The 21,143-nt window shown below is 47.6% G+C and overlaps 1 protein-coding gene across 2 annotated transcripts in view; it reads left to right on the forward strand.

Annotated features, from left to right (window-relative positions):
• LOC138283026 (E3 ubiquitin-protein ligase TRIM11-like) overlaps positions 1-21,143 on the forward strand; it is a 173,828-nt gene that overhangs the window by 14,711 nt on the left and 137,974 nt on the right. For both annotated transcript variants that reach the window (XM_069221144.1, XM_069221145.1), the window contains exon 2: positions 4,280-4,375. In XM_069221144.1, the coding sequence (XP_069077245.1) occupies positions 4,280-4,375 (96 nt within the window). The remainder of the gene's footprint in view (positions 1-4,279; positions 4,376-21,143) is intronic.

Consider the following 21,143-nt stretch of genomic DNA (forward strand, 5'->3'; position numbering starts at 1 on the left):
CCCTGCACTCCCACCAGAACCTGCCACTTATGGACTGGCTTTAATGTGATTGACTTTGATCATTTGTGTTATTGGATCTCTACCACGGTTAATGATTCCAGTGAGCTTCCTCCCACTGATGAAAAATATCTTGATTAATCCTCCAGCAGACATCCTGAACTCTGCTGTGTCTGCTGTCAGCACATCAGGTCTCTTTAAGGTTGGTGCAGACCTTCTTGTCCTTCAGAAACCGCCTGTGGATCCCTCCACTACTCAAGTACAGACCCAACTCCCTCGTCCTCCTTCTCCTGAAAGATACTCCTGTGGATCCCTCCATTTCTCTCAGGTACAGCCCCAACTCCCTTGTCCTCCTGCTCCTGAAGAAGACTTCTATATGTCCTTCCAATACTCAAAGTACTGTCTCACCTCCCTTAATCTCCCTCTCTAGTGAATCCCTCCAATACTCTCTAGTGTGTCCTACCTCCTTCTCCCCCCCTCTCCTAAGGAAACTTCCTCTGGATCCCTCCAATAATTCCAGGTACCGCCCGTCTCCCTTGTTCCGCCTGCAGCTAAGTGTGAGAGAATGCCCTTTTTACAGGATCACCCCCACGTTTTGCTGGAGTAATTGCTGGTTTTATGACTCTGAAGTGCTCTGAGCTCTGCTGACCAGGCCCCAGTGCCTGTTATCTGACCCCTAAAGTATATGTGTAATTGTCTAACACTTGATTGGTACACTTATTTATAAGTTCCTAGTATATGGTTCTCTGTGTATCCAGGGCCTGAAAGTTAAATGTCACTGTTGGACAGCAGCACTGAATGCGCAACCACTAAAGTGACAAAGCAAAAACATGACTCTAGTCCTGCCACTGCAGCCTAGGATTCCAGCTTTTAAACTGCTAAGTTGTCTTGGCAAAATAACCCTTCTGCAAAGCCTAAACCTTCCTTTTTATGGGACACTAAAGAATTTAAATTCAAGTGTGTTATTATGCACTGCATTTACCACAATGCATCTGGATGAATTGTGTGATAGCATAAGAGGCAGTGTGCTTCCTCCCAGTTTTTGTGATTGGGTCCTCTCAGTACATGTCTACTCATAACCCGTTCTTCTTCTACTCACCGCTCATCAACGCCTCTGAGTAGATGCCTACTCATCACCCTGCTCTGCTCCCTCTACTCGCCTCTCATTGTTACCCTCAGTAGACGCCTACTTGAAGAAATTGGTTTGTTATTTGACTGGGGTGTGAGCCCTGGAGAAGGAGCTTCCACAATCTTTGTCAGGTTGAGGCATCAGCCAACCCTAAATTGGCCTGTGTTCAACCCTCGGGTAGCTGTGCATCCAGCAGACATGCATAATGTAGTGGCAAGTTGTAAAGTATTTGTGCAACACTTCAAACAGTAGTAAAGTGAAAAAACACCTACAACCAAAATGTTCCCACACTACGTTAGAGAAATAGAACTTTCATAAATACATAAAACAAGAAAAAAATGGCAAACATCCAATAAGTAGAACAGGAGATATTCAAGTTGAAAGATTTCAGTGAAAATAGCTCCAAAAAGCACAAAGCTCCACTTGTGGATATCTGGTTTCGCCGGACCAGGACAAAGTGACATGTTCACCCCGTCAGCGAACTGAGGTGGGTACAGGGACCCACTCAGACCCATTGAACAGAGTACCTTAAAACCTTCTTTCCGGAGCATTGCGAGGATCCGTGTAGAAGATGCTTCACACAGCCAAAGTGATACGTTGGTTCCAAGATGCGGCAAGGCTGCGATGCAAAGGCCTGCCTCGTGGTCGAGGATCTCATCAAACGGGCTTGAGATGCAAAGTCCAGAGTACAGGATGAAGTGCATAGTCGGGTATGTATGTGATGTATCGGTTCCGAAGAGCTGCGAGGCTGCAATGCCAAATCTGTCGTCAAGGCTGCCGTTGATGAGGGATGAGAGGGCCTGTGCCGAGGATGTGTTGCACAGTGGTGGTTCTTATGGGGCTGAGGTGACGCTGCAGGTCTTTACAGTGGGTCCAATCCATGCAGCAGCGGCGATTCGTCGTTTCTGCTCGGGTTTGCACCTCGCTACCGAGGATATGCTTTGGTTCTGCTGCGTCCACTGAGGCAGGCAGAGCACCTTAAACCCACTTCCAATGGTACCAGACTGCACTTGGCAGGGTCTAGGTTTAGGTGCAAGGTTGTTGGAAGCCTGTTGTGTGCCTGAAGCTTCACACCAGGAGGTCAGGCAACTAGCTCTTGAAGTCACTCTGGGGTTCCGGATTTAAGAGATGCAGGTCCAATCATTCTCACCCAGACAAGAGGGCAGTAGGCAGCCAATCAGCAGAGCAGGGTGGCAGTCCCTCAGAGCAGCAGCCCAGCAGAATAGCAGTCCTTTCAACAGCAAAGCAGTCTTTCTTCCTGGCAGAGTATCCACAGACCAGAAGGGAAATGAAGTGGTGGTGTCTAAAGTCCAGTTTTCATACCCAGTTGTGCCTCTGAAGTGGGAGAAGCTTCTAGAGACAGGCATTTGACGTGCACAGATTCCCTGACCTTCTCTGCCCTAGCTCCAGACTAACGTCAGGGGAAATCCAACCCTTTATGTGGAGACAGGAAACATCCTTTTCAAGTGGGGCTGAGTCCAGCTCCTCTCTCCCATCCTGCTGGTGATGACCCATCCAGACACACACACCTAAGCTCCCTACAGTGTGTGGCTGTCTAGGAGAAATATACAAAGCCCAGCTGTCACTCACACCCAGTCATGCGACCAAGAGATACGCTGTAGGCACGAAATGGCTAAGGCAGAAAGATGGCAACTTTCTGAAAGTGGCATTTTCAAAATTGTAATTTTAAATACAACTTTACCCTAAGTTAGGATTTTTCAATACGATTTGAAAGACACCAAACATGATCTGGGCACCTGTTCCCATTTGGAAATTATACTTATAAAATGTAATAAGGGGACTCCAAAGTTATCCTATTGGAGAGAAAGGCCTTGCAGTAGTGAAAAACGACTTTAGGAGTTTTTACCACCAGTACATGCAAAACTTAAAAGTAAGGGTTGGGCCTAGAAAAAGATTTATTTTCCCATGTCGAAATAGCAGTTTATAACTCCATATACAGGCTGCAAAGACAGACCTGAGGCATGTTTAAAGTACAACTTAAGTGGGTGGCACAATCATTGCTGCAGGCCCACTAGTAGCATTTAGTTTACAGGCCCTGGGAATAGGTAGTTCCACTCTACTAGGACCTTACAAGCACAGGAAGTGTGGTAATTGGGTATTTTGTTATGTTTTAAGGAGAGAGCGCACAAGCACTTTAGCATAGGTTAGCAGTGGTAAAGTGTGCAGGGTCTTAAAACCAGCAATGCAAAGTTAGCAGACTGGAGCGTTGAAGGCAAAAAGTTAGGGGGAAAACCACACCAAGGATGCCAGGTCTAAAACGTACTTTTCACTATGCTCCTCTTCCTCTGCGCACCTCTCATTTGCTCCTCTTTGCATATGCCTGCTGAAGGCCCTAATCCTCTTCTTCTACTCACCTCTCATCGGCCCCTCTCATAAAGTTTGCAAAAATGTGGACAGCTAAAGGCACCTCCCAGCACCCACTGGCTGGGTCCTGTAAACCTTCTATTTAAATAGGCAACAGTGTTCCTCCCTGGATCAGCCACCCCAAATCCAAACTTCTAAATTCATACTCAAACGGAGAGACAAAAACAATTAAAATATAACATTCTTTATGTCCAAATAACCAAGGAAGTCCAGACCTCTCTTATAAATGAATTCTTTGTTCTTTTTCCAGTAAAAAGCATAAGACTCAGCAAGGTAGTCAACACGTTTCGCTGTTAAATAACAATCTTCACCAGGGCTGCAATTATCAAATCTTTTTTTTACATACTATTAAAAACATAGGATGTATACAATATACACTAAAAGCAGGTGCAAACCCATTGAGGCAAAATGTATAAAAACAAATCACATTGAATATACAAAAGGAACAGACTGTACAAAAGCTAAACTATAAAGAGCAAATCTGTTATATTGGGTGAAAAATTGTTTCATAATACAAACAGACTTAAAATCTGTATATGTGTGGCGTGGTGCTTACATCTCGGGTAGGTGTGGCTTATGCCTCTAACTTGGAAAACTGTGACTAAAACTTACAAATCAAGATCTGTATGACTGGTAATTAAAAGGCGAATATGTAGCTGTTTAAAATTTGCATATGTGTGGATCACTATGTAGTGTTTATTATCAAGTGATTAACTTCACTCACTTTAGAGATCTACATTTGTCACTTGTGCATTTTCCTCTCTGCAGGTGAAGCTCCAGGACTGGCTGTGTCCTCTGAGGAAAGAGATGGGATACATTCTGGAGTCTAAACTCAGGGAAGAGGAACAGTGCACCACCATGAGGGTGAGTGGCAACCGTGAATCCTGTGCAGTTACAGATCTATCATTGTGTATGTGCAGATCTGTGTTTGTGACTGTCTAGGTTAGAGATGCAGAGACGCCAATGGTCCACCCACTAGCCTGGGTGGTGCCTCCACCAGGTAAATGTACTGGCTGGAGAGCCAAGGTGTGGGAGTTTGGGGCCCAGAGCATTCCAAGGGTCTTCCTGAAAGAAGCAAAACAAGAATTACTCTCCCAACCTTTACGCAGTAATGACATAGTTACATGGCCTGTGACGGAGTAAATATGCATGGCCCATAGGCATCTGGTTGTGTGTCCATGCAGACATGAGTCGATTTGTGTGCATGTGTTTTTTGGTGTGTTTTTGTGTACACTGGCGGCTGCCACTCAGCGGGGGTGGCTGTGGTAGGAGGGTGGGAGGGACAGGGTGCAAAAAAACCCCAAAAATGCTTACCTGTGGGGTAGATGCGTTTGTCTCCCCTCCGTCCTCATCCTCTTCCTGGGTGGACACAGGCTCCCAGCCAATCACGACGCTGCTCTCACCAGCATGACAGCAGCATCGTGATTGGTCCGGGCAGCCTGCTTCCCCGCTCAGACTGGGAATGGGATCCTGGGCATGTTCTCCACTCAGCTGTGCAATACAGCCGGGTAGAAAGCATGCAAAATGAGTGGAAGGAATCACTACAGCGAACAACAATGGTGCTTGGGTTCCCATCTTTCTAGTGATTTCACAGACAGGATGTATATTCCATGTCTGCTTCCTTGAGACCAGTTGGGTTGGGTCCCTTTTCATGTGTCCTGCCCAGGCCAACTTCCAGGTATGGCCTTTGTCTGCAATGGTGCTCTGCCCAGGAGGACGGTCTCCAGGTGGAGTGTGAACCACAGAGGGATATGAGCAGGCTTCACCCAGCTCACAGAGATCAGCAAAAGAGACAATAATTTGTGCCTCTTCAAAGGACTCCTTTTCCTATCAACAGATACTGCAGGCCTCACCCTGCACCCCCTGCCATCTCCTACTAATACACAAATGAGGTTTAGGAACAAACCTCTCCTCCATCTAGGAATCTGTGCCAGGATGTGGCCTTCCAAAATGGATCCGGCAGGCCTGTATCACTCCTGAACAGCATACTATCATCCTAGCACATAAGCACATCGCATGTACAAGACCCAGGATGTCATTGTTTAGGAATTCGGTTTCATTTTTAGCAGTTCCAGTTTAGATGAATGAGCCTGTAAGTGTGTATTCACGTTTCACAGGTAAAAAGGCCTCTCCTTATAATTTAGCATCTATGGTGCGCCGCTTCTGCCACGCTCCATGCATGGAATTCACGACACCAGCGGTACTCTGTCACTATGAGGATGTGCAATTTAGAACAAGTTCCAGAACTGATCGTTGTTACAGGCCAGGCCTAGGTCACCCCATGCACACGGGATCAGTGTGGGGCTTTAACCAAAAAGTAAAAAAACAGGATCACATGTATATGTAGTTCTGGCATGCAGGACAAGGGGACGACTGGGCATCAAGCAGGTGACATTCCCATCCCAATGATGAATCACAAAAAGTGTGAAAAACAAGCTCAAAATGTAAAGAGCTACACACTTGAAAAATAGATTTCCATGTGGTATTACATTTATTGAACAACACACTGAGTGGCTATGGGGGAGGGCACATACATTTAAATTACTAGAAACACACAGGAGTGAACCCCATCAACCCCAACCACCAAAGTACGTGACGTTCAAACCAGATCTCTTGAAAAAAAGAGCTAAAGGTTTTAAACATGACACTGTGGGGCAAACATACCTAAAAGAACAGCCCACATGAAAAGTAGCATCAGGAAAAGATAACACTGAAGGAGCACAAAGAGAAATGCACAGAGATACAGACACACAAAGGATATTATGATATTACTCCTACTGTTCACATAAACATGAGACAAAAGAAAAATATGTCTTACACGACAAGTTATAAGCATTAGCAGCATCTTTGTCCTGGGTGGACCAACCATAACAGTAATGATGCCCTGAGAGCACAAGTAACCAGCCATAGTTGTCTGTTACCCTGGAAGCACCTGAACAGTAATAGCAGCCAGTGCTGCCTGTGGAGGTAGCAGCCAGTGCTGCTGTGGGGTTAGCAGTCAGTGCTTCCTGTGGGGGTAGCAGCCAGTGCTCCTGTAGGGGTAGCAGCCAGTGCTGCTGTGGGGGTAGCAGCCAGTGCTGCCTGTTGGGGGTAGCAGCCATTGCTGCCTGTTGGGGGTAGCAGCCAGTGCTGCCTGTGTGGGGGTATCTGCCAGTGCTGGCTGTGGGGGTAGCCTCCAGTGCTGCCTGTGTGGGGGTAGCCTCCAGTGCTGCCTGTGTGGGGGTAGCAGCCAGTGCTGCCTGTGTGGGGGTATCTGCCAGTGCTGTCTTTGGGGGTATCTGCCAGTGCTGGCTGTGGGGGTATCTGCCAGTGCTGCCTGTGGGGGTATCTGCCAGTGCTGCCTGTGGGGGTAGCAGTCAGTGCTGGCTGTAGGGGTATCTGCCAGTGCTGCCTGTGGGGGGGTAATATCCAGTGCTGCCTGTGTGGGGGTAGCAGCCAGTGCTGCCTGTGGGGGTAGCAGTCAGTGCTGCCTGTGGGGGTATCTGCCAGTGCTGGCTGTAGGGGTAGCAGCCAGTGCTGCCTGTGGGGGTATCTGCCAGTGCTGCCTGTGGGGGTAGCAGCCAGTGCTGGCTGTGGGGGTAGCAGCCAGTGCTGCCTGTGGAGGTAGCAGCCAGTGCTGCTGTGGGGTTAGCAGTCAGTGCTTCCTGTGGGGGTAGCAGCCAGTGCTCCTGTAGGGGTAGCAGCCAGTGCTGCTGTGGGGGTAGCAGCCAGTGCTGCCTGTTGGGGGTAGCAGCCAGTGCTGCCTGTTGGGGGTAGCAGCCAGTGCTGCCTGTTGGGGGTAGCAGCCAGTGCTGCCTGTTGGGGGTAGCAGCCAGTGCTGCCTGTTGGGGGTAGCAGCCAGTGCTGCCTGTTGGGGGTAGCAGCCACTGCTGCCTGTTGGGGGTAGCAGCCAGTGCTGCCTGTGTGGGGGTATCTGCCAGTGCTGGCTGTGGGGGTAGCCTCCAGTGCTGCCTGTGGGGATAGCCTCCAGTGCTGCCTGTGGAGGTAGCAGCCAGTGCTGCCTGTGTGGGGGTAGCAGCCAGTGCTGCCTGTGTGGGGGTAGCAGCCAGTGCTGCCTGTGTGGGGTATCTGCCAGTGCTGTCTTTGGGGGGTATCTGCCAGTGCTGTCTTTGGGGGGTATCTGCCAGTGCTGGCTGTGGGGGTAGCAGCCAGTGCTGCCTGTGTGGGGGTATCTGCCAGTGCTGCCTGTGGGGATAGCCTCCAGTGCTGCCTGTGTGGGGGTAGCCTCCAGTGCTGCCTGTGTGGGGGTAGCCTCCAGTGCTGCCTGTGTGGGGGTAGCAGCCAGTGCTGCCTGTGTGGGGGTAGCAGCCAGTGCTGCCTGTGTGGGGGTATCTGCCAGTGCTGTCTTTGGGGGTATCTGCCAGTGCTGGCTGTGAGGGTAGCAGCCAGTGCTGCCTGTGTGGGGGTAGCAGCCAGTGCTGCCTGTGTGGGGGTAGCAGCCAGTGCTGCCTGTGGGGGTATCTGCCAGTGCTGCCTGTGGGGATAGCTGCCAGTGCTGCCGTTCCTGGAGGGAGCCTTAACAAGGCATTACAGTGAGTCCAGCCCTGGGGTGAGCAGACAGCTTGGACTCCTAAATATTACACAAATATCTATGTATTAAATTCCGATGTCAAAATATCTACTTATATAATATTGAATGTTTAAATTTAATATAAAAATGATCAAAACGAGTGTAAATAATAAATGTTAGAAATGGTGTCTTTGGTTGGCAGTCCGGTTACCCCCTGTCCAAGCAAGGACCCTCACTCTAGTCAGAGTAAGTCACACACAGTCCAAATTATCCTGTGCCCACCCTCTGGTAGCTTGGCACTGAGCAGTCAGGCTTAACTTAGAAGGCAATGTGTAAAGTATTTGTGCAATAAATCATGCAATAACACAGTAGAACACCACAAAAATGCACCACATAGTGTTTAGAAAAATATATAATATTTATCTGGTAAGATGAAGGTCAAAACAATCAAGAATCAATAAGTATACATTGTAATATCACTGTAAAAATGATATAAAGTGTCTTTATTCTTTAAGAGCAACAAGAGTCTCTTGCAAGCACAAAGTACCTGGTTTGCCTTCAGAATCCCCGCAAGGGACCACAGAGGAGGAGATGCGTGGAAAACGGGGAGGTGTGCGTCGGTTTCTCCGGGCGCACACAGACTTTGCATCGTTATTTTTCACGCAGGGAAGACGTTACATCGATTTCCGGCACGGGCTGCCACTTGCGACGATTCCTCGTAGGGTGTCGGGCTGCGTCGTTACGGCTCGGCTAGACATCGATTCTGTGGATGGTGCATCGAAGTTCTGGTCGCAACGCTAGCGCTGCGTCGATCTTCTCTTGCGAAGTCGGGCTGCGTCGATCGGGTTTGCCGTGCGGTGAATTTTTCACCACGATGCAGGCTGTGCGTCGTTCTTGGCAGGCTATGTGTCGGATTTTCGCAGCACAAGGAGTTCGTTGCAGAGATGAAGTGTGAAGTCTTTTTAGTCCTGAGACTTCAGGGAACAGGAGGCAAGCTCTATCCAAGCCCTTAGAGAGCACTTTTCAGCACAGCCAGAGAGCAGCAAGGCAGCAGTCCAGGTGAGTCCTTTGGGCAGCCAGGCAGTTCTTCTTGGCAGGTTGAAGGGTCTGGTTCAGGGATTCTTCACCAGTGATGTCTTGTTCAGAAGTGTCTTGTCAGAAGTGTCTGACAAGCAGAAGTGTCTAGTTTGGTGGGGTCAGAGGCCCTGTTTAAATACCCAAAAGTGCCTTTGAAGTGGGGGAGACTTCAAAGAGTGGCTTAGAAATGCACAAGGTCCCCTTTCAGTTCCATCCTGTCTGCCAGGGTCCCAGTAGGGGGTGTGGCAGTCCATTGTGTGAGGGCAGGCTACTGTCCTTTGACATGTAAGTGTCAGGCCCTCCACCCTCCCAGCCCAAGAAGAACCATTCAGTATGCAGATGTGTGAAAGTGTGACTGAGCATCCTGTGTCTGGGGTTGTCTGAGCGAATGCACAAGGGAGCTGTCAACTAAACCTAGCCAGATGTGGATTGGAAGGCACAGAAGGATGAGTGTAGAGAAATGCTCACTTTCTAAAAGTAGCATTTCTAAAATAATGATATAAAATCTAACTTCACCAGTAAGCAGGATTTTATATTACCATTCTGGCCATACTAAATATGACCTTGCTACTCCTTTCAGATCAGAAGCTCCGACTCAAACAGTGTATGAGGTTAGCCCTAATGTTATTCTGTGGAAGGAGCAGGCCTCACAGCAGTGTAAAAACGAATTTAGGTGTTTTACACTACCAGGACATGTAAACCACACGTGTACATGCCCTTTCTTTTACCTACATAGCACCCTGCCCTATGGGCTACCTAGGGCCTACCTTAGGGATGACATATGTAGAAAAAATGGGGGGTGTAAGGCTTGGTAATTACTTTTAAATGCCAAGTCGAAGTGGCAGTGAAACGGTACACACAGGCCCTGCAATGGTAGGCCTGAGACATGGTTAGGGGGTTAATTATGTGGGTGGCACAACCAGGGCTGCAGCCCACTCGTAGCATTTAATCGACAGGCCCTGGGCACATGTAGTGCACTTTGCTAGGGACTTACAAGTAAAATAAATAAGCCAAACGGGTATAAGCCAATGTCACCATGTTTTAAGGAGAGAGCATCTGCACCTTAGCACTGATTAGCAGTGTTAAAGTGCGCAGAGTCTTAAAGCCAGAAAAATTAGGAGGAGGAAGGCAAAAAGTTTGGGGGTGACCCTGCAGAAAGGTCATTTCCAACAATAGAGAAACTATCAAAATATTTACAACCAAAATATCTTTTACTGCAATATTATAGAATTGTAAAATAACATTAGAATTAACTAATAAAAGCTACTGAACAATTTGTGTTTTAAAGTATTGCTAATGTAATAAATTAATATAAATATTTTATTTAATAATAATGAAAAGTCCATTAAAATGTTAAACATTTAGAAATATATAGATTATAAAATGCTTTTTCTACACACATCTGCTTTTTAAACCTATTTTAATATTTTCCATGGTATAACATGTTGCATCAGTTTAAATCTTACAAAGCTTTAATGTTGCTTATCCGCAGCCTGTTATAATTTTTTAATATATTGTGTTACCTTGCAATGGATCGAGACTTTGCAATAGCCACAAAATATCATGTTAAAAACAAAATATGTCTCTTTATAAATTTGCCTACTTACCTCTGAAAATGCATAAAAACAAAACCACTGGGGATGCCGCACCCTCGTACGTATACCATAGTATTCTTGAAGGGAGCATACATCTTTGGCTGGGTACCACGCCCATCTGCACTGGTGAGTTACATTCTACTGAAGGCCTATTCAAAATCCTCATTCTAGAACAGTGGCTGCTTGGTACACTATATGTACATTATTGCCCATCATTGTTGGTCTCCATAGAAGGGCAATCAACTCTTTTTTCCACCCCCATAGACTAGGACCATCTAAAGCTTTCCACCTCATAGATAGCTGATGATGAGTTAATATTAATGCCTGAACTATAACTCTAGATTTAACAGCAATTGATTTGGTCACAGGGAAAAGTCCTAGGATACAGGTTGCCGGGGACTTAGGAGTCTTCCTTTGTGGATGTGTTAGCAAACTTCACAATAGTTTCCCAATATGTTGTTAGCAGTGGGCACCTTCACACTATCAGGTACAAATCTGCTCCCTCTGTGTGTTACATCTTGGGAGGCTGCATGCGTACTTGAGAACATGAGAATAATCTTTTTGCTAGTGAGAATCAACCTATGCAGGTAGGAATACTGAAGTAATTTAAATCTGTAAGTCTTGGAACCTCGGGGGAGGGCTCGATTTTAAGTTGTTGCCCCAATTCCCATCGCTAGGTGGTGTCTCCTTATCCATGGCCCACTGTTACCACAGATGAACCAGCTCACCCTTGGATTGTGCGAGATGCACCTGATATAAAACTCAATTGTTCTTTGCTTCCCATTGGTTGTGCATATATGTGTGCATATATAATTCAAACGTCAATACTCCGGGGCCATTAATATGCCTTTCTGCCACCAGGTCTGCATTGTAGTGACTAGTGCCCCATATAAAAGAAAAGACTGGAGTGAGATCTCATATTCACTTACTAGGTCCTAAAACTCAACTAGTCTTCTGTTCTCAAGCAACTGCACCACAGTGTCCAATCCTTTCTCCTCTCACATACAGTATATAGTCTCCTCCAGCTGCTCCTATGTGGGAAGATTAATGAAGATGTTAACGGCGTCTCTCACTCGTACAGTATTTACATATGCATCGTCTAGAGGGCTCTAGCCCAAACTTATTGCTGCTTTCTGACCAGAAGCCCCTCCCTGTAAAACTGCACCCCTCAACGTAGAATAAGAAATAGACTCAGCGGAGTGCCCCAAGGGGGTACATACAGCTTTCCACTTTCTGAAGCACCCCAACAAATGTCCCTCCATCTTGCCGCCCACCACATTTGCTCCACGAGATAGTACAATTCTAGATCAGGTGATGCCGTCCCCTCCTTCATCTGCCAGAAGTTTAAGTTTGGCCAGTGCAGTTCTCTGCCTCCACGATTACATTTAGGAGTAATACATCCATCTATCCAATCACAGGTCCGGGTATCTGTCGTGGTAAAGCGCAGAGAAGTACGGCGACGTGGGGGTAGCACCATCTTTCAGGGGCTATTCTACCCATTACAGATTGGGGACGTGTGCACCAGGATCGTATAGACTGTCATAGAGAGGACAGGGCTGCTTTAACATTTCAGTTCAACAGTTGGCTATATCGCAGGTCCCGGTGTTTGAAAGTGCTTAGATTCCGTCAAAGTTCCTCGCTGACTTTAGAAAGTTTATTCCTCCCAGCAGAGAAATGCGATGAATATACATTAATAATCTTGTGCCAATTCACCCTTAAAGCAGACAATTTGCTGAAGTGCTCCAAGGCCTGAAAGGTGTTCGCTACATGTGACCACTTGCCACATAGTATTGCAATATTTCATCCACGTGTACTGAGATATACAATGGTGAATTATTAACCAAACGGTCTTGGTAACTATTTCCCTATCGTATCATTAGGGCTAGTCGCTTGTCTGAAATGACCCTCTCAGCCTTTATACGGGCTGTGTGTCCATTTCAGGAAGCCGCTTCCCAACCCCACGGCCACCTTAACTGTGAAGAGGAATTCCCATTGCAGAGAATTAAAGATTTTTCTCTATCTATGGAGAGTGATAATGCCTTAGGATAGTCTATCCAAGGAGAATTTAATACTTGCACTGGACGCCTTATATATGGTACCGTGCTTCATGTGCGGACAAACCCCGAGTGATCATGGTGGATCAGTTCCCTTAGCTTACAGAGTGATCTGGTTACTTAAGGTTTGCTGAGTACCTTATAATCCACATGAAGTATGGAGAGTGCTCTATAGCAGGCCACCTGTTCCTCATCTCTGTCCTTCTTAAGCAGCGCCACACATTGCCGGCCGGAGTTAGCCGGTATTTTAGATTCATTATACAGCTGTCAGTATGGGAGACAACTCATCTAGACATGCTGCGTAAACTTCAATGGAGAGGCCATTGGACCCCAGCAGCTTTCCTCTGGCTCGGTATTTAATAGCACCTGCACTTTCTGAACCAATGTGCCCCACTCAAGAAGGCAAAGGGATTGTTTCAAAATATGAGGAGGGTGATGAAATCACCAAATGGTTCACAGCCTTTGAGAGGCCTTGTGCAACCAGAAAAGTAAGCAGATCTCACTGGGGAGCTCAACAATGGGAAATGTTCACTGGTAAGTGTAGGGATAGACTCCTCACACTCTGGTAAGGATGCAGAGTCCTATGACATCATGGAGGCTACCCTGATAGAGGGCTTTGGATTCTCAACTGAGGAGTATAGGATTAGGTTCAGGGGGGTTCAGAAAACCTCGAGCCAGTCCTGGGTTGATTTCGTTGACTTCTCAGTCATTGTCATTGTCAATTTATTGATCAGTTAATTAAAACCATTACAAATACAAGTAATAAAACTCATGTGATGCAAGTTCATTTTGAAACAAATTAAACTTAAAGTGGTGAAAGAAGTAGAAGAGAGAGAGAGAGAGAAAAAAAAGACTTGTTTGCAACAAAGGAATGGTTACACACGGTTAGAGCCCTTGTGTGCTCTGCTATCTATTCAGCTACCTGGGCCAGCAGCCTCCTGAGTGCTGTCACATATTTTGCACATCTTGCCAATGCCCAGAGAGCGGAGTGTGAAAAGCAAAGGTTAGATACCTCCATACAGGACCGTGCTCCCTGAGCGAACGCTAGTGGTATTATTAGTTGTCTTCTTTCAGCTGCTAAACTAGGACAGCAGCACAGCAGGTGTAGCCAGGTTTCTCGGGGGTAAGAGGAGAGCCAACAGGCGCTTTTTTGCCTGTGTACGGATCAAGAAGGATTGAAGTCCTTAATTGGGAGGACTAACGTTCGCATGTAAAGAATTTGGTGCCGGATGCCTGCGTTTATTGCTGCTGGGAAGTATGGTTGAGGGGCTCCAACCAAATAAGAATCATTTAGCGCTGCCACAGTTGTGGGTGATTTAGTTAACGATAAATCGGGCTCTCAGGAGAGTTCCTTTGTTCTTTTGTTAATTAATGTTTTACAGGCCGCCTAAGCCAATGAGTGTGATAGCTGGATGGAATCGCCCATTTCGAAAGTCTTCTGCACCTTACTTAATGGCGTGTGCCATGGATTGCCAGGGGTCTTGAATTTCGTTCTCAAGTGTTGTTTTAACGTAAGCGAGTTTGCCTTCCTGAGACTGATGTAATATTTCAAGGTTGCCGCTTGGCAGTCTATCTGTTGTGACTTTAGGCCCATTTCCAATCTGAGTCTGGTGCAACGTGTGTACTTTGGACGTTGTAGAATTTTTAAATCTGCCCTGCAGTGGGCCTGTTCTATAGTGGATTCCAAGGACCCCGGAAATGCCAGGTAACCACATTGCAAAGCGGGTAGTAATGTCGCCTTTGTTACTGTCAGTATTGGTGCAGCCGAGGCACTTCTGAGTTGAATATTCAATTTAGCAAGCTTGTATGCGATGGCAGCAGCCTTTTGTTTGATTGCGTTTTTCTGTGCCTCTACTGTGTTGTTTTCTGTGAACCACACCCCCAAGTAGTTGTATCTCCTGGCTGTGCGGATGATCTGACTTCCCAATTGCCAGGTTGTGAGTTTTTTGATCTTGTACCTTCCGAATATTAGGACTTTGGTCTTTTCATGATTGACCTGCAACTGGTTGTCCTTGTTAAAATTATTCAGGGCATTTAAAGCTCGCTGTAGCCCAGTTTTCGTACAGTCCATTATCACAATATCATCAGCATAATGGATGATTTGGAGCCTTATGGGGCCTAACTTCAGTAAGACCAAACTGCTAGCTTTCAAGTATTTCTCCATATCTGCAGTGTACAAGTTAAACAATAGCGGGCCAAAACACACCCCTGCTTTAGGCCTCTGTTCGTTACTATTTTCTGTGATAGTGACCCAGGAGTAGAGTGAAATGATGGCTTTTAGGAAATGTGTAGGAATGCCCCATACTGACAGTTTCTTCCACAGGGTATCACGGTTGACCCTGTCGAAGGCCGCGCTGTAGTCAACAAAACTGCAAAATAACGGCTGATGACCAAAGTTGACTGCCTGACGCGTTAAGTATGCAAATACCACAATGTTATCCACTGTTGAGGCCCCTGCTCTGAAGCCAGATTGAAAAAGTGACTGGATTTGGTGCTCTTCTACCCAGGCTTCCAGCTGATCCAACAGCAGTCGGCGTACATTTTAGCCTCCACATCCAGGAGGGCAATTAATCGATAGTTTGTTGCTAGAGAGCAGTCCCCCTTTTTATAAATTGGACACAGTATAGAACCTCTCCAGGACTCCGGAACTGTGGTCCGGTATTACGCGTTATTAAAAAGGTCTGTCAGCTTCTCTGCCCAGTCCGATGGGGCACATTTAAACAGTGTAGCAGGTAGACCACTGGGTCCTGGCGCCCCGTCCTTCCTAGTCCTTTTTATGACGTTCTCTGTCATGCTCATGGAAAAGGTGGTTGAAGTCGTAGGAGAGAGATTGTCGCTTTAAGGGGTCAGAGGGTACTGAACACTGTCCCGGCTGTTGCTGGCGAAACTTGATGCTGGGTCGATGTTCGTATATAGAGTTATTACATGCGAGACTCATGCAGACTCCGATACCCCATTCTCTCTTGACTTATGGTCATTTCTTAGCTTGTTTACATAGTTCCAGAAGCGGGCATGATTTGGGTCTTTAAAGAGCTGGAATAAGATAACACATTCCTTTCTGTCTTTTTCCCCCTTGTGCTCCCATACCAGTTTCTTAAGGGAACTTCTGCTGTTTGATACATGCACTGCTGTGTCCGGTGTGGGCTTTTGCTTATGTCTGCGTAGGGCTCTGCAGAGTGCCTGCCTTTTTTCGAGCAAGTTGTTGTCCATATGTATTGTTGTGCCTCTTCGGGCCAGGTGAGTAACTTGAGTGTGCCGAGAGTTACCCAGCAACAGCTTATGCAGATCACCCACCGTCTTCGTCCACCATTCTAGGGATGCAGTTGGTACCCGGGTCAGGACTCTTAGCCATAGGGTTATTTTAGAAGCATCTTCGGGTCTCCGTTTGATTCTTCTCACCAGATGTACTTGCTCTGTGCCCGTTGAAACCCCTACCACTACCTGCTGTTCGGCTGCTTGAGCTTGAAGTTCAATTATACATTTCAGTGGATTGTGGTCACTCTCCACCCTCTCGGTGATTTCAAAGTGGCTGACGCTCTGTTTTAGCTTTTCCGATAGGTAGATGTAATCAATGTTAGAGCCACCCTTAAATGACAGAGGAAGGAGGCACCCAATCCGATTGTTCCTTTGCTCCTGTCGGGCTGACGATAAACTAAAAGTTGTGAAGAATTTTTGGAATAGCTGACGGCCTCTGTCCAAAGGGGTGTCCTTTGTATTTACATCAAGCTCATGTATGTTGAAATCACCCATCATAACTATTTCATGGCCGGGGTGGCTGAAGATAAAAATTTCCAAGCATTTCAGGAGTTCGAGGATTGTTACTGCTTTGGATTTCCTTGGGGCATTTATGTAGCAGTTGATTAATGTGAGATCCACATTTTGCCGGTCAATGTTTACACCGCTAATTGTTAATACTTGGGCCATTTTACTGTTGATGGTGAGCTCAGAGGTTACTAGGCGAACCGCGTGTTAAATGAAGATGGATAATCCACCAGACCGTCGACCAAAAATGCTGAGATGCGTGGCTGACTGGAAGATTTCATAATAGCCTGGCAGTAGAGAAGGAGCACATTCCCAGGTTTCTTGATTACAAATAATGTCATTGGCGTTTAAGTAGGACGTGGCCACGACAGATCTGCTGATACTCCTGAGGCCTGCCACATTCCATGACAAAATTGACGGAGTTTTCCGTGCTTGTAAAGGGTGGTGCTCTATGGTCCCCATGGTGCTAGGGTCGATACCTTGGCTCTTCCTGATCCCGCTGCTTGCTTTGCTGGCATGTTTGTGTAACCGTATGAACCTCTCTTCTGTTTTGTGCGCAGACTATGGTTATGGTCTGTGGAGCCACAGTTGTATTGATCCTGTGATTCTGCTCCCCACCCAAGCCTCTTAGAACCGATTTCCGCTCTTGTGAGGGAGCAGTGTTTAAGAGGATGTATGGATATTTGTCGAGCGGGGGATGTATAGTTCGATGCCCCAGTTTGCTAACGACTCCCTTGCTTCCCAGAGTGCTGTCCTCTGTGCTACCGTTTTCCAAGATGTTTTTGTGATCTTGTTTTTTCCATTCAGTGCAGGGCTCAAACATTCCCCATTCCATGTCTTCTGAGGTGATGTGCCTACGAGAAGGAATTTGAGTAAATAGACACAATAAGTTCCCTCTATTTATAATATCTATGAGTCCTCTGGAGGTATAATGTGGGATAAACATAAGGTCCAGAGAATCCTGCTCCACAGGGTCTGATGTAGCTTGACCCACTGGCAGTGCTTCCGAGCTAGCCCAGTGAGTGGGACCTCTGCCTTTTGGAGACGTGATGAATTGCGTTTACCGCTGGGTGGAGAGCAAGCTCTCTGTTACCCACTGAGGCAGTGATTTGAGCTGACTCTGTGGGCCGGAAAGGTTGTGCCCTCCTTGTGGCCATTTGCAGCTCTTGGTAATTGATCTTTGTGTTATGAGGTGTGGTGTACATGCAGGTACAATCTGTGATTGACCTTGCCGGTAATGTTTGCGGGGAGGGCCTTGCATGTTGAGTCATAAGGTCCTTGAAGGAGTACTGGGCCCCTGGGACGGTAGGTAAAGTGAATGGGCCGCTATTCCTACTAGCTGAGGTCACGCTGACCCGATGGTTTCTCCTGCATCGTGGTCCCTGGGGGTCAGCGTTATTGGTGCTACTGTTTGATCTTGTAATTGAGCCTGGGGCAAAGACCGCGGAGAGGCATGTGAAACTTTCCCCTCCCCACATCGCGGAGCCATCATCAGATCCGCCTCGTGTTCGTGTTGCTGGGCTATTGGTAAGGTGCGTGCCTGAAACATTTGGAAGTACTTCACAGTGCCCATGACTTCTGTTGCTTCTGAGACGTTATTTGTTTTATGCCTTTGACTAATCTGACTCGAGTCCTGTGTTTCCTGGCTTGTTTTTTTCTTGCTCTCTTTGTAAGGGCTGTGGATGGTTCTTGGGGGGGCTTGATGGGGAAGGTGTGTGATATCATGGTTTCACTGAGAGTTGTAATCACGCCTTCGGCAGTGTTTGCCAATTTCTCGCCTGTACGGGACATTGTGTCTCTGCCTGGGCTAGGAATGGTGCCCAAGGGGGGGCCGTCCGCCCCAGGATCTTGACATAGTGAGCTGCCTGTGTTCACTCTTGCTATGGCTATATTTTGGCCTTGAATGATGGCTGTTTGAGCGAGGTGAGACAAGGTGGATGTTCTAACTTTGTTGGTGCTTGGTATCAACTTGACTGCTTCCACTAGTTCACGCAGAATGATCAGTAGGTCGCATAACTTCTAAAGAATCAGAGAGCACGGACATTGAGCTCACATCATTGTAGTGGCAAGGAGATTGTCCATATTTGTTACCTTTGTTCTAATTTCAAGCAGATATGTGGGCAGCAACTGAAATAGGTTCAGTTGGAGCTCGATCTTGTTTGACTGACATAGAAGTGCCCTGGCCATAATATCCTGGGAGGCTCTAATGGCCACTAGCCATAGTGCATTTGTGGGACACTCAGGAGTTGTACTAACTGATGGGCCACCTTCAGCCTCGTCCTTTTCAGAGTGTTTTGTCGCTGTTGTTGCTGTTACTGTTGTAGTAAGAGAGAGTGTTCTATCAATCTGCTCCTCTAGGTTGTTGAGGAACTGCTCGGATAGTGCCCCTAGCTCCTGATCTGTGAGGCTAGACCTGCTCTTGGTAATTGGCAAAACTTTTGGTTTACCACAAGGTGCCGATGAAAGCTCGGTGGGGTGGGCTGTCTCTGTCTGCTTCGCTTGCACCGGGGACCACTCAAGTTCACCAACTACTTGTGCAATTGTAGTGACTTTGTTCATTGCAGGTTTGTATTCCTCTGGCTTGTTGCCGTACTGGTTGGCCGTGTCGGCTGTGACAAATAGGTCTTTGTACAACAATGTTTGCGGTGTGACCCCTGTACAATCCACCGTGGAGTTGTAATACTGAATGGCGCTGTCTATTGTGGTGGAAAAACTCTGGTCAAGGGTGGCACTAGTGGCACTAGTGCAATGCCGTCTTGTGACAGGGAGGCTTCAGACTGCCAAATCGTGGTGGGCAGTTGTTAGCGCTGGTCATGAGCGGGATCTGTGGGCTCTGGTCCCTTCTGTAGGACTGTCTGGGTCTGTAGATGTATCTGGCGAGTTCGTGCCATGTGCGGGTGTAAGGAAATGCCTCCTTGGCATGGTTACCCCCTGACATTTTGCCTTTGCTGATGCCAAGTTATGATTTGAAAGTGTGCTGAGACCTGCTAACCAGGCCCCAGCACCAGTGTTCTTTCCCTAACCTGTACCTTTGTTTCCACAATTGGCACACCCTGGCATCCAGGTAAGTCCCTTGTAACTGGTACCTCTGGTACCAAGGGCCCTGATGCTAGGGAAGGTCTCTAAGGGCTGCAGCATGTCTTATGCCACCCTGGGAACCCCTCACTCAGTACAGACACACCTCTTGCCAGCTTGTGTGTGCTGGTGGGGGGAAAATGACTAAGTCGACATGGCACTCCCATCAGGGTGCCATGCCAACCTTACACTCCCTATGGCATAGATAAGTCACCCCTCTAGCAGGCCTTACAGCCCTAAGGCAGGGTGCACTATACCATAGGTGAGGGCATAGGTGCATGAGCACTATGCCCCTACAGTGTCTAAGCAAAACCTTAGACATTGTAAGTGCAGGGTAGCCGTAAGAGTATATGGTCTGGGAGTCTGTCATACACAAACTCCACAGCACCATAATGGCTACACTGAAAACCAGGAAGTTTGGTATCAAACTTCTAAGCAAAATAAATGCACACTGATGCCAGTGTACATTTTATTGTGAAATACACCCCGAATTCCAGTGTGGGCTGACTAGTTTTACCAGCCTGCCACACCAGACATGTTGCTAGCCCCATGGGGAGAGTGTCCTTGTCACTCTGTGGCTAGTAACAAAGCCTGTACTGGGTGGAGGTGCTTCTCACCTTTGTTACAGCACCCCAGGTAGTGGAGATGCCCACCCCCTCCGGCCACAGCCCCACTTTTGGCAGCAAGGCCAGAGGAGATAATGAGAAAAACAAGGAGGAGTCACTGGCCAGTCAGGACAGCCCCTAAGGTGTTCTGAGCTGAGGTGACTCTAACTTTTAGAAATCCTCCATCTTGCAGATGGAGGATTCCCCCAATAGGATTAGGGATGTGCCCCCCTCCCCTCAGGGAGGAGGCACAAAGAGGGTGTAGCCACCCTCAGGGCTAGTAGCCATTGGCTACTAACCCCCCAGACCTAAACACACCCCTAAATTGAGTAGTTAGGGGCTCCCAGAACCTAGCAAGATAGATTCCTGCAAACTGAAGACGAAGAAGGACTGCTGACCTGAAGCCCTGCAGGAAAGACGGAGACACCAACTGCTTTGGCCCCAGCCCTACCGGCCTGTCTCCCCACTTCAAGAAAAACTGCAACAGCGATGCGTTCCACAGGGTCCAGCGACCTCTGAAGCTTCAGAGGACTACCCTGCATCTAAAAGGACCAAGAACTCCTGAGGACAGCGGCTCTGCTCCAAAGAAGAAACAACTTTGCAACAAAGAAACAACTTTAAAAGGACTCCACGTTTCCAGCCGGAAGCATGAGACTTTGCTCTCTGCACCCGACGCCCCGGCTCGTCCTGCGGAGAAACAACACTACAGGGAGGACTCCCCGGCAACTATGACCCTGTGAGTCGCCAGAGTTGACCCCCCCCAGCGACGCCTGCAGAGGGAATCCAGAGGCTACCCCTGACCGCGACTGCCTGCTTCTAAGAACCCGACGCCTGGTAAAGACACTGCACCCGCAGCCCCCAGGACCTGAAGAGTCCGACCTCCAATGCCGAAGTGACCCCCAGGTGGTCCTCTCCCTTGCCCAGGTGGTGGCTACCCTGAGGACCCCCCCCCTT

Source organism: Pleurodeles waltl, chromosome 2_2 (assembly GCF_031143425.1).
Source record: "Pleurodeles waltl isolate 20211129_DDA chromosome 2_2, aPleWal1.hap1.20221129, whole genome shotgun sequence".
In the NCBI taxonomy this organism is placed as follows: Eukaryota; Metazoa; Chordata; class Amphibia; order Caudata; family Salamandridae; genus Pleurodeles; species Pleurodeles waltl.